The 16,330-nt window shown below is 42.4% G+C and overlaps 1 protein-coding gene across 1 annotated transcript in view; it reads right to left on the reverse strand.

Moving 5' to 3' along the window:
* Positions 1-14,305, reverse strand: part of LOC126247985 (potassium channel subfamily K member 1-like) — a 238,112-nt gene extending 223,807 nt beyond the window's left edge. Inside the window, exon 1 of the mRNA XM_049948557.1 lies at positions 14,075-14,305. Coding sequence (XP_049804514.1) covers positions 14,075-14,288 — 214 coding nt within the window. The 5' untranslated portion in view covers positions 14,289-14,305. The remainder of the gene's footprint in view (positions 1-14,074) is intronic.
* Positions 14,306-16,330: the final 2,025 nt, after the last annotated feature.

Below are 16,330 nucleotides of genomic sequence, written 5' to 3' on the forward strand. Positions count from 1 at the left end.
GTGTATGCAGGTAAACATTCTGAAATTTTCACTAAAGTGTTGTGACACTTGGAGACGTTAACAAAGAACCTTGCGGTATTAAGAATAATTGTTGACGGCTAGAAAATCATGAACAACATAATTTGATAAAATTATTGCTAGTGACTTTTTTTAAGTGTAGTGCTCTGTTACTTGAGTCATTCTTGATGGTTTTTGAGTGGAGCGATATGCATTGATGAATGATGTCAATTATGAGATTGAAATGCAAGGTTTATATTTAGTCTATATTATCAATTTTGGTGTATGGCAGTAAGACATCAGCCTGTAATTGCAAAATCGTTCAAAAACAGAAGACTGCTCAAGAGAGAAGTTGGTAGTATGGATGTTGTGATTACTACTAGTGACAGGCGACCAGACGAATGGCTCGGAGAACAGACCCGAGTTGATGTCTTAGTTTTCCAAAAAGTAAGAAAAGGTCAATACGATCAACCGAAGAATGCAAAGAAATCGCAAAGAAATTGTGCAGCGTCAGCCTGGACACGTACAGCTGAAGACTGCAATGCGTGGAAAATTCGAGAGAATTCTGAACGGCTGATGATGATAATTCTCCTTCGTAGTTGTCATGCAATGAATCGTATTATTTTACTTTCACCGTCGACGCCACTGTCAGTCGTTACAAATTACGGTTTTGAACCTTGAGCTGAAATTAATGTGTTCAAAGTCCTTACACAGATCTATACTCAGACACTTGTTTGTAGATTTTTTTATTCTATCCATAGGTGTTTGTGTTCCCGTCTGCTGTCTTCTCCTATCGATGTTGCCACAGGTGATCACAAGGACCCATAACTGTGAAACGCCACTCAAATTCTGTGAAGTAAACTCAAAATTGTAATTAATAGTCCGAAAGAATCGAAGGTAGCAATAGTAACACGATGTAATTAATTGCATGAATGTGCGATAAGTATTGATATGGGATATATATTAGTGTTATTTTCGTTGATTCTTGCAAACTGTTAGTAATACCATGAACGACTCATCTGTAGGCTTTCTGTAGAGTACTAATATGGTTTGTTCCAACATCTCAGCGACATTTCGCTGACACCTTTTTGGTCGTTTTCACATCACTGAAATACCTCCTGGAACGTATTTAAATTGTACGGCATTCTGTGACATTAGTGTGTAAGCAAAGAGACTCTGTTCGTTCAGCCTTGTACGAACACGTATATAACGTTACTACCGAGGATCACCGAGTATTAAACGCCAGACTAATGTAATTTCTGAGTATCAGGAAACTTCTTGTTTGGCTTCCAGAGATTTCATTGACGCTGATTTACAGTAGGATTTTGGAAAATATACTATCTTCGAACATTATGAATTCCCCCGAAGAGTACATACATGATACATAGTCAGCACGGATTCAGAAAATATCGTTCTTGTGAACCACAACCAGATCTTTATTCACACTTTGATTTCATATTTGTAGATTTACAGAAAGCTTTAGACAGCGTACCTCACAAGCGACTTCTAATTAAATTGTTTGCCTGTGGACTGTCGTCTCAGTTGTGCGATTGGATTCGTGAGTTGCTGTCAGAAAGATCGCATTTCGTACTAACTGGTGGAAAGTCATCGAGTGAAACATCAGTAGTGACATCAGCCGTTCCCCAAGGAAGTGGTGCAGGCCCTCTGCTCTTCGTAATCTCCGTAAGTTATTTAGAATACAATCTTAGCAGCTGCCTTATATTGCCTGCAGAAGATGTTACCCTTTATCGTCTGGTAAAGTGATCAGAAGATCAAAACTAATTGCAAAATGATTTTGATAAGATATTTGTATTGTGTGGAGAGTGGCTGTTGACTGTAAATAATGAACAATGTGTGAAGTCATCCACATGAGTACTAAAAGGAATAGGCACGGTGAACCAAAACTCCACCAACAAACTTTCGGAGGTGGTAGTATGGATCAAAACAAGGAAAAAATGTCTAATAAACATGGCGTCTAAAATGCGCAACTTACGAGTTATGAGCACTTGTTCATTTTCGATACTGTTAAACACATCTCTTCTAGCGCAAGCTCTTTGTTTACCATATTTTGGGAGGAGGTAGTAAGGAGCAAAACAAGAAAACGTGTCCAGTAAAAATGGGTTCCAAAATGTGTACCTTAAGAGCTATCAGCATTTATTCAGTAGAAGTGATGTGTGTCACAGTAACGGAGATGAACAAGTGCTCATAGCTCTTAAGGTATACATTTTAGAGCCCATGTTTACTAAACATTTTTTTTCTTGTTTCGGTGCGTTATACCACCTCCGAAAGTTTGTCGGTGGAGTTCTGGTTCCCTCCGTGTAGACTATCACTTCAACTAAATACCTAGGCATTACAATTATGAACAACTTAAACTGGAACGATCAATTTGAAAATACAATGTTAAGGCAAACAAAAGACTGTGTTCTAGTGACAGAACACGTAGAAGGGGCAACAAGTTTGCTAAAGAGACTGCCTACAATACGCTTGCCCGTTCTTTTCTGGTGTATTGCTGTGTGATATTGAATCGTTACCAGATAGGATTGACGGAGGACATCGGAAAAGTTCAAAGAAGGACAGTTCGTTTTGTATTATTGTGAATTAGGGGAGAGAGTGTCGCAAACATAATACACGAATTGGGCTGGCAATCATTAAAACAAAGGCGTTTTCCGTTCTACGAAATTTCAATCATCAGATTCCTCCTCTGAACGCGAAAATCCTTTGTTGATGGTAGCCTACATAGGGAGAAATGAAATAAGAGAAATTAAAGTTTGCGCGGAGAGATTTAAGTATTCGTTTTTCCCGCGCGCTATTCGAGAGTAGACGGTAGAGACGCAGTTTGAAAGCAGTTCGATGAACCCTCTGCCAGGCACTTGTGTAGACATGTATATGTAGTTGAACTGCAGCTGCTCTCATAAATGGCCGGCCGGGGTGTCCGAGCGGTTCTAGGCGCTACAGTCTGGAACCGCGAGACCGCTACGGTCGCAGGTTCGAATCCTGCCTCGGGCATGGATGTGTGTGATGTCCCTAGGTTAGTTAGGTTTAAGGGGCTCCGGAACGCCCTATACTTGCAATGTTAAAATAACGCTTATAAATTACATCTTTCCTCACAAAGTATTTGAGGTAGGAAGTTGAACTTTTTACAGATTATTTATTGGAATATGGGCTACAACTTAACACAGGGATTTTACAAAATTTTAGTTCAGTTATTAAAGATGATTTTTTTTCAATTATAATGAAAATTCACAACATTTTTTTGCAATTTTTTATTTATATATTCAAAAATATACAGTTTTTTGGAAAAAGGCTGTGTTAAATTATGCAGAAGGTACTGTGTAACATTTACTGAAAGTTTGAAACAAATATGTTTGGAAGATCCTTAGAAAACATGTAATTAGTATGAGAAAATAAAAGTTTTGGGAATCGAGCGGCAAAGATTGGATTAACTTTTTAGTGCATTCCAGGTCCATAGGATGGATTATCTTTATCCTCTGCAAACTCCTCCTCCAGCTTCCTCTTGTTCCTCCTCCTGTTTACTCTTGCTTGTATTTCTAGACTCTTTACGGCCCTGTCTGCAGCCCGAAGGCGTTCCTTGTCTAAAGCAAGCATCGCTCGTACCATGTTAGAACCTATCTTCATTCCCATATTTCTAAATACCTTGCACCTTACAATGTTGCCAACATTGAAAGTCGCAACAGCATCATACACACCAAAGTGAAGTGTTACTATTCCAACAAATACAGTCTTGGGGATTCTCGACCATATAACACTATTTACACTTTCATTGGGGTTTTGAGTTTTTCCGTGAATACACTTTTTCAACAGTTCAGGTGCTGCTAAGTCTCTGAAAATAGGTTTTATCACCTCCATTATTGCATGAGGCAGACTATGCTTATGAGTGTACACTTCACCAGTTAGCAATCCTTTGTTATATTTACACCAACTGTCTTCTTCTTTGGGACACAAGCTATGTTGGGGATTTTCATCGTCTTTATTGTTTACAGTAATAACACATACCTTTGGCTTTCCAACATTTCTCCTTTTCTTAAAAGCCTTCAGAGGATTTCTAATAACTTTACTTTTACTCATTATTATACTTCAACAAAACAGAGACTCAAGAAACAGAATTAATTACGAATATTTTCGAGATAACGACAGAGTAAATAAACATGAAACAATCGACAATCACACCAGCGATATATATTGAACCATCACAGGTTAGCCACAACACATACTTTATCTCACATCACTAAAATGTACCTGATGAACACGGACGTTAATAATAACACCATTTGACAGCAGTTTAACAGCGCCACAGTGGGTCACGCCCATGTAGAACACATTTCAAAAAAAAATTTAAAAATAGTTGTAGTCTTCGGAATTGAATAAATTATATATCTATTAAAAGGTAATAGTCTGCAGATTCAGAAAACGCAAAAAAGTAAAAATTGAACTTTTCATGATTTTGAGCCTTTCCGGAGCCCAAGTAGTTCTAAGTTCTAGGGGACGGATGACCTTGGAAGTTAAGTCCCATAGTGCTCAGAGCCATTTGAACCATTTTTTTCTTACAAATGCGTATGGCATACATCTGCACAAGGATAATATAGTGAAGGGCTCCCATTCTGCTGTTACATATCTCGGCGAACAGTATTGTCAGTAATGTACAGTATATAGCATAAAACACATGATTGCGGTTTCCAACATGTCAGAACAAATCCACAATCAGTTTATAAGAGAAATTTCCCTTTCAAGTTACGTGGGACCGACGTATCCTGGTTGAGAAATAAATTGCAGATATCCTCCAGACGTGCTCGATGCTTTTCTGTACGTCTTAGGAGGGGCACGTTCAGGGACATTGCAACAAACCTAGGTTGCTATTTGAGTTGATTTGTTTGACGATACGTCGTAAGTCGTATAAATATGTACAAAAGCCTCACGCACCACTATCTCACCGATTTCAATATTACCAGAGATATCAGTTTATAACTAGTTAATATTTATAAGTATGCGTGATGTCCGTTCCTTCGGACATGTCCGAAAGAACAGACACCACACGGAATCCACAGCTGTGATACATATTATGATGCAGCCGACGTCAATAGTTCTTTCCCTTTTCTTTCCTTTCTCCTCCTCCATCCTCAGTTTACAAAATATCTAGTATGTGATGATAAATTATCTGAGACGGAAAATATAAAACGAAATGAATGTAGGCACAAAATTCCAACTCTAATTTGTCCAACAAAATCGAAATCACAAGACTTTTATACCAACTACGTGTCTTCCTGTATTGCGACATGAAAGAATAACCTGAAAATTACGATGTATCATTTTCTAATGTTTAATAAGCAGACATAATTCGATTACTATGTTTTTACATTTAATTGGTTTATATAGTTCCACGAAAATGCAAAGCACCCGCTGCTGGCATATGGCATTTGGGGGAATCACATGGCATGTTCACTGAAGAAACGTCACTGTAAGTTATTAGTTTAACATTTAGACGCATAATTTATTATAAACGAATGAAATAATTTCATATGTCTGATGAGGGTTCAACTTCATCTACATACATACTTCCCACTCCTGTTCTACTTACAAATGGAGCGATCGCCAAGTTCTATTATCTTGTCTTCACGATCCTTAAACGAGATGTATGTTGGTGGCAGTAGGATCGTCCTGTAGTCTGTCGCAAATGCCGGCTCTACATACTCTGTCAGTAGTGTTCCTCGACAAGAACGTCTTGTTCCCTCGACGGATTCTTATTTGAGTTCAATGAGCATTTCTGTAACAATCGCGTGCTGATCGAACATGCCTGGAACAAACCTAGCAGCACATATATGAATTGCTTCGATGTCTTCCCAGATGGCAGCTATCACAAACAGTGGGGCGTACAAGTGGTACGCATACCGCATCGTTCATAGATGAGCTACACTTTCCTATAATTCTCCCAAAAATTTGAAGTCGACATTCGCCTTCCCTACAGCCGATCTTTCGTTCTCGTTCCATTTCATATCACGTAGCAGTGTCACTCAAGAGTCACTCAAAGACGACACTTTTCCCATACACTACATCGTCATCAGCAAACACTCGCAAATTGGATGGTACCATATCCGTCAGATCGTTTACATATGTAAAAAAATGGATTTATGCCACCTTTTATAGGTTATTCAACTGTGATTTTTCCCGGATAGGCTGCATGTAATTCAGGAATTGTTTCTCGAAAGTTATTTAGCATTCGTTGTACACTGCAACGCTTCCTTCTTTTGTGATGTCCATGAAGAATCATACTATGGGCTCTACATTTCTAGCCGGCCGCGGTGGTCTAGCGGTTCTGGCGCTGCAGTCCGGAACCGCGGGACTGCTACGGTCGCAGGTTCGAATCCTGCCTCGGGCATGGGTGTGTGTGATGTCCTTAGGTTAGTTAGGTTTAAGTAGTTCTAAGTTCTAGGGGACTTATGACCTAAGATGTTGAGTCCCATAGTGCTCAGAGCCATTTGAACCATTTTCTACATTTCTAAAGACGAGGACAGAAGCCATTCGAGGTGTAGCAGTGGTTAAGGCAATGCCCCGCATTCGGAAGAAGTTTTGGAGTTTAACGTCCTATAGCCTGTGCGGTCATTAGAGACGGAACACAAACTCGGATTAGGAAAAGATGGGGAATGAAATCGGCCGTGCCCTTGTCGAAGGAACCATTCAGACATATGCCTTCATCGATTTGAGGAAATCACGAGAAACCTAAATCTGGATGGCCGGACGGGTATCTGAACCATCGTCGGCTCGGATGCGAGTCAAGTGTGCTAACCATTACGCCACCTCGCTCGGTCCCTCGAATTCGGGATTAAGGTAATTAAAATCCCTGACTGACCATCCACATTCAGGTTTTGCATGGCTTCCCTAAATCTCTTAACGCAAATATCGGGATGGATCCTTTGAAAAGGACAAGGACTATTTCTTTACCCAAACCGAAAGTGCGCCCCGGTCTCAAATTATGTCGTCATGGGCCATTAAATCTGAATCGTTTTTCCATTTTTACGACCACAGAATTTCGATATTTTTCGAGATACTGAATATGAGCTGATAGTCAACCAAGAAGGTTAGTGCACAAAGGAAAATAGAAGACCAAATGTTTTCATTTGGTGTACAGAGTGAAGTGGCTCAGTTGTTAATATTCTGGAAAACCGGGGTGCAGTTCACATCTGGTCAGCCAGGTTTAGAGTTTACCTCAATAGCTTGTGGTGAATGCTGAGATTCATCAATTGAAGAGACTCCTTACTATACGAACTTGTGCTCTGCCTTCAGTGACTTCGTTATGAATGTGGTGTTAAGTCCAAATCTCCTTTTTCTCTTTCTACCTGTGGTAGGGAATAGCAGTCTGCCGCTTTTTCCGCCCTTTCTTTTGTACGAGGTAGAGTTTAGGATAAGTTATCGAACCATAGTACTTCTTTCAATTCTCGTCTGTGAATAATCCATGACATAGCCATCATACACGCAGTGCTAAAACGTTGTTTACGTAATCAGATATTTGGATGTTGTGTTCTGGGCACGAGTTGGTCCCGTTCACCTTGGACTGCGAAGCCGGTTTCGCGAGAAGCGGACTGAATTCTGAGTTCTCTGGTGTCGCATTTGCATTACAGTGCGTGTTGCGAATCCCGATCGGCGGAACAGATCACTGGATAGTGACGAGCTGTATTTGCTGTCATTTTCTTAGCCTACGGTTCTTCTCGATGCACAAAAGTCGCTGTCAGTCTTCGATAAACAAACAGATTTTCAACCATCTCGCTACTTAGAAACAGAGAGATAACATTTTTATCTAACCTGCAACACACAAACTGAGTAGAATAGTGTGTTTAAACGGCATGATAATGGGCACCCCGAGAAGCAGAGAAACTGGGTACCCCAGGTAGTTTAACACAAGACTGAAACTTCTTAGGACATCCGTCAAGTCGGTAATTAGTATTTTACATTCGAATTTGTTGAACGGCTACGCATGGACCTCCTTACGCTAATTTTGGCTTCGCTCAGATTTGGGTTGTCTGTGAGCCTTCGGCTACTTCAAATTTGCAGCGAAAATCTCTTTGCTTTCGCAGCAGCATCCTAACGCGGCTGTTGAACCTCGGGGTTTTCCCATCTCTCAAAACATTGCTCGGCACATACCTGTCTAATTCGTACTGCACAGTGCTCCTGAACTTTGTTCATTGTTGCTCAATATTGTCAGTATTGGAGATGGAATTTTCATGTTTACCTCTCACTTAACCTAAAGTGTGTTTCTTGGCCGGCCGGGGTGACCGAGCGGTTCTAGGCGCTACAGTCTGGAACCGTGCGACCGCTACGGTCGCAGGTTCGAATTCTGCCTCGGGCATGGATGTGTGTGATGTCCTTAGGTTAGTTAGGTTTACGTAGTTCTAAGTTCTAGGGGACTGATGACCTTAGAAGTTAAGTCCCATAGTGCTCAGAGCCATTTTTTTTTGTGTTTCTTGTTGCTGTTACTAAGTAGGAATGTTTTCCTTCCTTTCTTTATATTCCTGTTTACTGCCGTTTTCAGTGACAATGTCACGGCCTTATGATCACTGAGTCCCTGTTTAGCAGCATGTTGATCGACCTTTGGAGCACAATTTTGCGTTGTTGATAAACAGTGTGAAACAGTCCGCAGCTCGTGGTCTTGCGGTAGCGTTCTCGCTTCCCGCGCACGGGGTCCCGGGTTCGATTCCCGGCGGGGTGTTGTGTGTATTTCATCATCATTTCATCATCATTGACTCGCAAGTCGCCGAAGTGGCGTCAATTAAAGCGGACTTGCAATACGGCGGCCGAACCCGCTTGGGGATCTCCCGGCCAACAATGCCATACGATCATTCCATTTCAGTGTGAAACAAAGAATTGTGTGATGGCACGGTGTTCCAGTTTATCTATTTGGGCTAAACAAACACAACACGTCTACTTTAACAATCGGCCGGCCGCGGTGATCTTGCGGTTCTAGGCGCTCAGTCCGGAACCGCGCGACTGCTACGGTCGCAGGTTCGAATCCTGCCTCGGGCATGGATGTGTGTAATGTCCTTAGGTTAGTTAGGTTTAAGTAGTTCTAAGTTCTAGGGGACTGATGACCACAGATGTTAAGTCCCATAGTGCTCAGAGCCATTTGAACCATTTTTTAAAAATCGTATAAATAAAATTACTCCGCACATCAAGTGGGTACTTAGTTTACTTTATTACGCAAATGTATCAACAAAAGATGAACACTGTAGCTGAACAAGACAGAGCAGATAGAGTCGTAGATCGGTACGTAAAAGAACATTTGGAGAAGCTGTGTGACAAGATTAGAAACGTAGACAAAGGCAGTACAAAAATGCGAGTGTCGAGGTGGTGGTGTCCTTTTTATGTAGAATTTCCAAGAGAGTATACCTTCTCTTTTATTTTCGTGTTACTGGGTTTCCAACTTACAGTCGTCACAGCTCGTTCACTCAAGCGCTGGTTGAGTTGCGAAGAAACTGCGCGTGAGCGAGGTCAACAGGCTTGGAGAAGTGCCAGGACCTGAGAAAGCTTCGTTACGTGGATATGTAGCCTACACAGCACTTACACACTTTCAGCAAAGCAACGGACTCATATTCGGTAGGCTATCATCGTATAAGTTTTTCTCGTAAATAGCGAGAGGGTTAATCCAGTCTCGCTATGAGCCAGTTCGTTCTCTTGTTCGAGTGTCGTAATGACCTGTCTCTAGTGACCTTTATTTTTCAGAAACGTCGTAACCGTAACGTACGTTCCTTACAGATACTGTATAGCCGCCCATAGCGCTGTTCGCTACTCTATGTTTTCACTTCATGGTAGATCGGAAGAATAGCCTTTTTGCTTTGCCTTTCTCTGTTCGTGAAACACAACTAAGTTTTCTGCAGCTTATGAGTGCGTCTGTTAACTCCGACGTAGAATATAGAACAATAATATTAGAGCTGTATGTTAATTAACGGCGTATAAGAGCTGCTGTGAATCTTCGTCTCTGCTGACAACTTACAAGTAGCACTTCTGTGTAAAACAAAGGTAAAAACAGTCAATAAATTTCAGTTTCTAAGGTAAGGGTAACAGGAATAAAATTGTTAAAGTCTGTGTTTTTCGTTGTTGTGCCTTTTAAACTTCTTATTTTAGAACAACAATATAGATTCTTTGGCATAACCGGTGTGTCAGTTACCATCATTTTAGCCACAGGAAATAAATGTTGTTCGGACTTGAGTTGGATCATGTAGTTTGCTTTCGATATTAACTGTCAAGTAGACAGAATACCGGGCCAGTAGCAAATAATATTTATAATCAAAAGACGATGCAGCTAGAGAGAGTAATATTTGTTCTCCTATGAGCTAAATAATGGAATATAAATAACTGTTATTTCACGTACCTTATAAACTTTTGCGGCGTATTAAAACCCAGATGATTGAGTGAAATTTTGTGATCACAAACGAAACGTATTTTGCGAACTCTGAGAAAACAATACGCATTTGGGAAGCTACGTATCCCCGCTTATATCTAAAAATGTTGTCTTTTTCCGAGATCACAAAATTTTGCGCATCCTTCTCGATTTCAGGACACCGTCCTAACTTCGGCGCATGTGGTTCTCTTGTGGGCTCCCGCTGAAGTTAAAATAGTTGGTTGTAAACCCGAAAACAGACTATTACAATTGCAAGAAAATTTGTGGTCACTACTTCTAGGGATTTAATAGGGATTCTTCTTATTAGTTTTCTCGTATACTGCTAAAAGTAGATTGCGAACATCGCACAAGTCTTCTGTATCAAGTGTATAAACGACATGTGGGGCGACTACTGGACTGATAAGTCGTCTTTATCAAGGATATTGTAGCGGCTCACAAACGTTCCTTGTCAGTGTGAATAACGACTAATTTCGAGAACGAACTTTTGATGTATCCTCTCTATTTACTCGTTTTGGCATCTGTTTCCACACGTAAACCAGTTTGTGTTTGGAAGACCCTTTGATACCAATAAAGGGGTAGTAACAGTCCGAGATTAATATTTTTCACATTTTTCAGAATCACATTTCACAGTTGGTATGTACATCCTGGAAGAAAAATACAACAAAGTGCACGGACGTAAAGGAGAGTAAGTCAAAAAATTGGTGAATTTTGACATTTAGAAACAGAAACTAATCTCGAAACAAACTAAGTTGCTTTTTATTCAATCTTAGTAATCGGTTTCAGTTCAATGATGTTCAATCTAAAATGTCTATGGTGAGGTGGCATGAATGACAGTATTGTTTAAGCAGGTGGCAGGCAGACGTGTAACATGAACAATTTGAAAAAACTCTTGCCTAGTAGAAGGCACTACTTCATGAGTGCTTAAAAGGCTCTCACCTCACCGTGGATATTCTAATCTCAACTTGATTTAACTGAAACCGGTCATCAGTAATACTCAACACCAAAAGTAATTAACGTAGACTAATGAATTTTCTGGAACAGATTTGTCTAGGTAATATATTTAAGTGATTAACATCCCCAAGATCACACGTTAATGAAAGCGCGAGATAAGACATTGTAAATGTGAAATGCTGACACAATAATAACCGGTGTAACCGCCAGACTGTTGAATGCAAGAATGCAAACGTGCATGCATTGTCTTGTTCAGGTACCGGATGTCAGATCGTGGTATGGAGTCCCATGCCTGTTGCACTCGCTCGGTCAATATAGGGTGGTTAATGCTGTTTGTAAAAATGGTTCAAATGGCTCTGAACACTATGGGACTTAACAGCTATGGTCATCAGTCCCCTAGAACTTAGAACTACTTAAACCTAACTAACCTAAGGACATCACACAACACCCAGCCATCACGAGGCAGAGAAAATCCCTGACCCCGCCGGGAATCGAACCCGGGAACCCGGGCGTGGGAAGCGAAAACGCTACCACACGACCACGAGATGCGGGCTGCTGTTTGTAGATGACGCTGGAATTGTTGTCCGATGATGTCCCGTACGTGCTCGACTGGAGACAGATATCTAGTGATCGAGTAGGCCAAGGTAACATATCGATACTCTGCAGAGCATGTTGAATTACAACGGCGGTATGTGGGGATGCGTTATGCTGTCGGAAAATACTACCTGGAATGCTGTTCGTGAATGGCAGCACAACGGGCCGAGTCACCGGATTGATGTGCTCCTGCAGTCGTAAGAAATCGCATCCCAGACCATAGCTCCAGGTTGTAATGGTACTTGAATTACGCAACCATTACGGCACCTCACCTGAACCTCTCGATACCAGCAATATTCTACTGTGTTTCTGTAAAGTAGTTAACATATTTCTGAGACAACATTCAGATTTGATTTCATTAATGTAGAGGTACTTTGATACATCGATGTGTTTATATTGCAATGATATTATTCGTATGTGTATTCTTTCTTTTGTCACTATGATGTTTGATGTACTTGTAACTCTGATTTTTGGGCACGTAAGCGATTATTAGTTTAGTTAGAGTTAGAGAGTCTGACCTCGAAAGAGTCAAGTCTTGATGTCATGATGGAAAGACGCATATTGTAGCCAGTTTATAACATGCGAACTTTAACTGTGAGGAAGATGTTTTCAAGTATGTTTTGTATTGTGAAGTGATGTTTTGTGTGTTACGTGATATTGCAGCGAAAGTAATAAAAAAGAAGTGTAACTTAAATTCGGAGTGCTGATTACTTTTTTACATCACCATTGTCCTGCAAAAGTGTAATCTTCAAGAATTGTTTGTGAAGCGCATCTACAAAACTTTTGAATATAGCAGAATAAAACCTAGGCCTCTTTGCATTCGAGCTTGGAATCATAACCACCTATAATTTCGACGATTGAGCCATGATTATACAACGAGACCCAGCGTGGGAAACACGAAAAGATGAGTGCCTAGTTTTTTCATTATTACATGAAATGACTTTATTAACTGAGCTGCCACTTAATAACTTTGTTGTTGCCCGAAAATGCAGTATTTACCAACGTGAGCAACACCATAATCATTATTAAATTTTGACCTTTGTTGTGGTAGGGTTGTTAGAAGGTGTAGGGGCAGTGCGTCTAGCACGCAAACAGGTTGGCTGCAGGCCCTCAAGTGACCTCCAACACCCGGCCATCGCTGGCAAGAGGGAGAACCAGCTTTCATCAGAAAACACAAAAGACCTTCATCCTGCCCTCCAATGTGTTCTCGCTTGACACCACAGAAGTGGCGAGTGCCGGTAGTTTGGGCTAAGTGGAATGCACGCTACAGCAGTCTCGCTCGGAGCTGTCCTCGAAGTAAGCGATTTGTAACAGGTCGTTGTGTGATTGCAGCAGGATGCGCCAAAGCCCCACGCCGAACACGACGCTCGTCCCTCTCCACGTGGCCGTCCGGTGCACGGTCGTCTTCCGACCGCACATTCTCGCCAACACAGCTATCGGCAGTCACATACAGTGCCTTCGTTCTTGCCAAATCTTTCTGCAATATCGCAGCTTTTCGTCGCCCTATTACGCGGCGTCGTATAAACTGAGTGAGATCTGATAATGGCTTCTTCGTCGCCTTAAGGGCATTCTCGACTAACATCAACTCATCACGTCCAATCTCGACGATACTAACGCTCAAAACTGTTACAGCGTGTATTTGAAGCGAAGCTGATTTGCATCACCACTAACGCCACTGTTATGCGACTGGCGCGAAATTCGAATAGACGTAATCTTTCAGATATATAAACATGCGCACCAACTTTCGTTTATGTCACAGAACTCCTTCTCGGTGTCGCGTTTTTTTCCATCAGTGTATAAGAAGCAACGAGCACTGTTTATAGATTAATTTTTGGTAGTCAGTTACTGTAGTTCGTCTACGATATGTCAGAAAAGGTACTAAAAAATCGCAGTTTCTCACTGGGCAGCGGAGAAATTTTCACAGTCCTCTCGTACTCTTAAACGCGATCGTACATTGCACTCGATCGTACGAAGATACGCACAGACACCGAAACACATCGGATATGTCAACGAACAACGCTCACAGGTTTGACTCGTTAAGATAATCCCGTAATTTTTCGTCGTATATTTCGCGAGCGCAAAGTGAGCGGACGGTATTAACGGCCTCGCCGTCGACCGGAAGCGTACCTGTGACGCAGGGGTGGTCGTCCAGGAAGCGGCGCCGGGAGATGGCGAGAAGCTCCTTGAGCTCGTCTTCGGCAGGGGCCTCTAGGGCGGCAAAGGCGAAGCCGCCGGCGGCCAGGTAGACGCAGTAGAAGGCAGCGTACAGCAGCAACAGCAGCGAGCTGCGCCGGACGCCCAGCACGGTCCGCGGCCGAGCGCTCGGCCACTCGTGGCGCATGGCGCGCGCGCGCACGGCACCCACTGGCCGCTGCCGCTGCCGCCGCCGCAGCGCACACCGCCGGCTCGCCCGCTGCACACGTCACGCCGCCGCTTATCACCCGCTCCCTGCCTCAGCTTCACGCTCCCATTCGCGTCCTCGGGATCTATCACTCGCACCGGTAAGACGACTCCTGTGCAATCGCAGCGCCGTCTCGCTGACCTTCGGTGAGGAGCGTATGCGAATTACCGCGCGAGAATGCGCACACGGGACCGACTGGTAAACGTTGCTGACTGGAGATCACTTTTGACATTAGATCAGAAATCGAACTATGTTCGTGATCTAGCTCTATTTTAAAACACTAAAAAATGGTTCAAATGGCTCTTAGCACTATGCCACTTAACGTCTGAGGTCATCTGTCGCCTAGAACTTAGAACCAATTAAACCTAACTAACCTAAGGACATCACACACATCCATGCCCGAGGCAGGATTCGAACCTGCGACCGTAGCGGTCGCTCGGCTCCAGACTGCAGCGCCTAGAACCGCACGGCCACTCCGGCCGGCTTAAAACACTAAACTAGGATCCACAGAAGTAGGTTCTGAGTTGATCTTCAGTAGCACGTAACATGCTCGGCAGCACGGTCAAAATTGACTGTCGACACGATTATTGCTCTTCGACCGCAATTCATCGTACATCGTAGATACGCAGTGTTTGTTATCGAAGATGTGCTGTAACCGTGGCAGCAAATAAACAGAAAAAGGGGACATCGCCAAACTTGTCTTAAAACCGAAAAAAAGGTCACTGCTACAAGACAGATACCTTATAGACAGCTGTGCAAGCTGTTGCTGTGTCTGTTTTAAGCAGATCACCAACCGCTATTTGAGAGGTTCGCGTGACGTAAAATCTTGAGGTTAATAGCAACGTATGCATTGCAGTCAGTGGTTGGTTTCTTTTGGTCGGTTTCACCAGATAGTCTCTGAGCCTTAATTCCAACTGCTCTACAGTACTTATCTCCAAACGAAACCTCAGCTTAAATAACTTGTTATTTAACTCCAAGAGCGGGTTCACAATTCCACGGACGTACGGCGAGCTCGTTGGTTCTCGTCATAGTCGTCCTCTGTGGGCACATCTGATTGCTCAGATATTTGTAAAGCAAACGAAAGGAAACAATATAATCCACATCGCGCAGGGTTACTGCACACAGAATTTTGCCCAACAGTCGTCCAGAGCGTTAGAAAAGCGGAGAGTATAATATGGTTTCAGTGGTATGGAATGGCATCGTAACGTCGTTATAATTATCTTTACGGCCAATAAAGTAGTGACAAATGGAAAAGAAGTTTCAAAAATCGACGTGGGCTTCGAACATGTGATCTTCTGCACTGCAGCTCACAACACAATCTCTGAGCCACCGAAATAAATAACATAGCGTTATGTGGTTAGCATATTTCGAGATACTCGCTTGTGTTCTATTTATCGACGCATGTGGAATAGTCGTAGCAGTTTAAGGACGTGTTCAATAGTCAAAAATTTAACACGAATTTCATAGCTACTGCTACTGGAGCCGGTAGAGAACATATATAGGTGATGTTGAATCGTTCCTGGCTGCTGTGAAAATTCCTATACTTACTTGACTGTTCACTGCAAACATGTCAGCGGCTCGTGGTCTTGCAGTAGCGTTGTCGTTTCCCGCGCACGGTGTCCCGGGTTCGATTCCCGGCGGGGTCAGGGATTTTCTCTGCCTCGAGATGACTGGGTGTTGTGTGTCTTTCATCATCATAATTTCATCCTTATTCACTTGCAAGTCGCCGTAGTGGCGTTAAAGAACTAGTGGAGCGGCGGCCGAATCGCCCCGCGAGGGGTCTGCCGGTCACCAATGCCACACGCTCATTATTACTGCAAATACTTCCAATTTTTCTTTCTTTCTCTGCTGCTAAGTGCCAATAAAATATTTTTGAACTAACCACATAAATTACGAGTCGTCTCCCAAGAGCTGTTATAAGACTGATCAAGTACACACGGTATCCGGGAATTTACTTAACCTAACCTGCCACATCGAAAAAA

Source organism: Schistocerca nitens, chromosome 3, assembly GCF_023898315.1.
Source record: "Schistocerca nitens isolate TAMUIC-IGC-003100 chromosome 3, iqSchNite1.1, whole genome shotgun sequence".
Lineage (NCBI taxonomy): Eukaryota > Metazoa > Arthropoda > Insecta > Orthoptera > Acrididae > Schistocerca > Schistocerca nitens.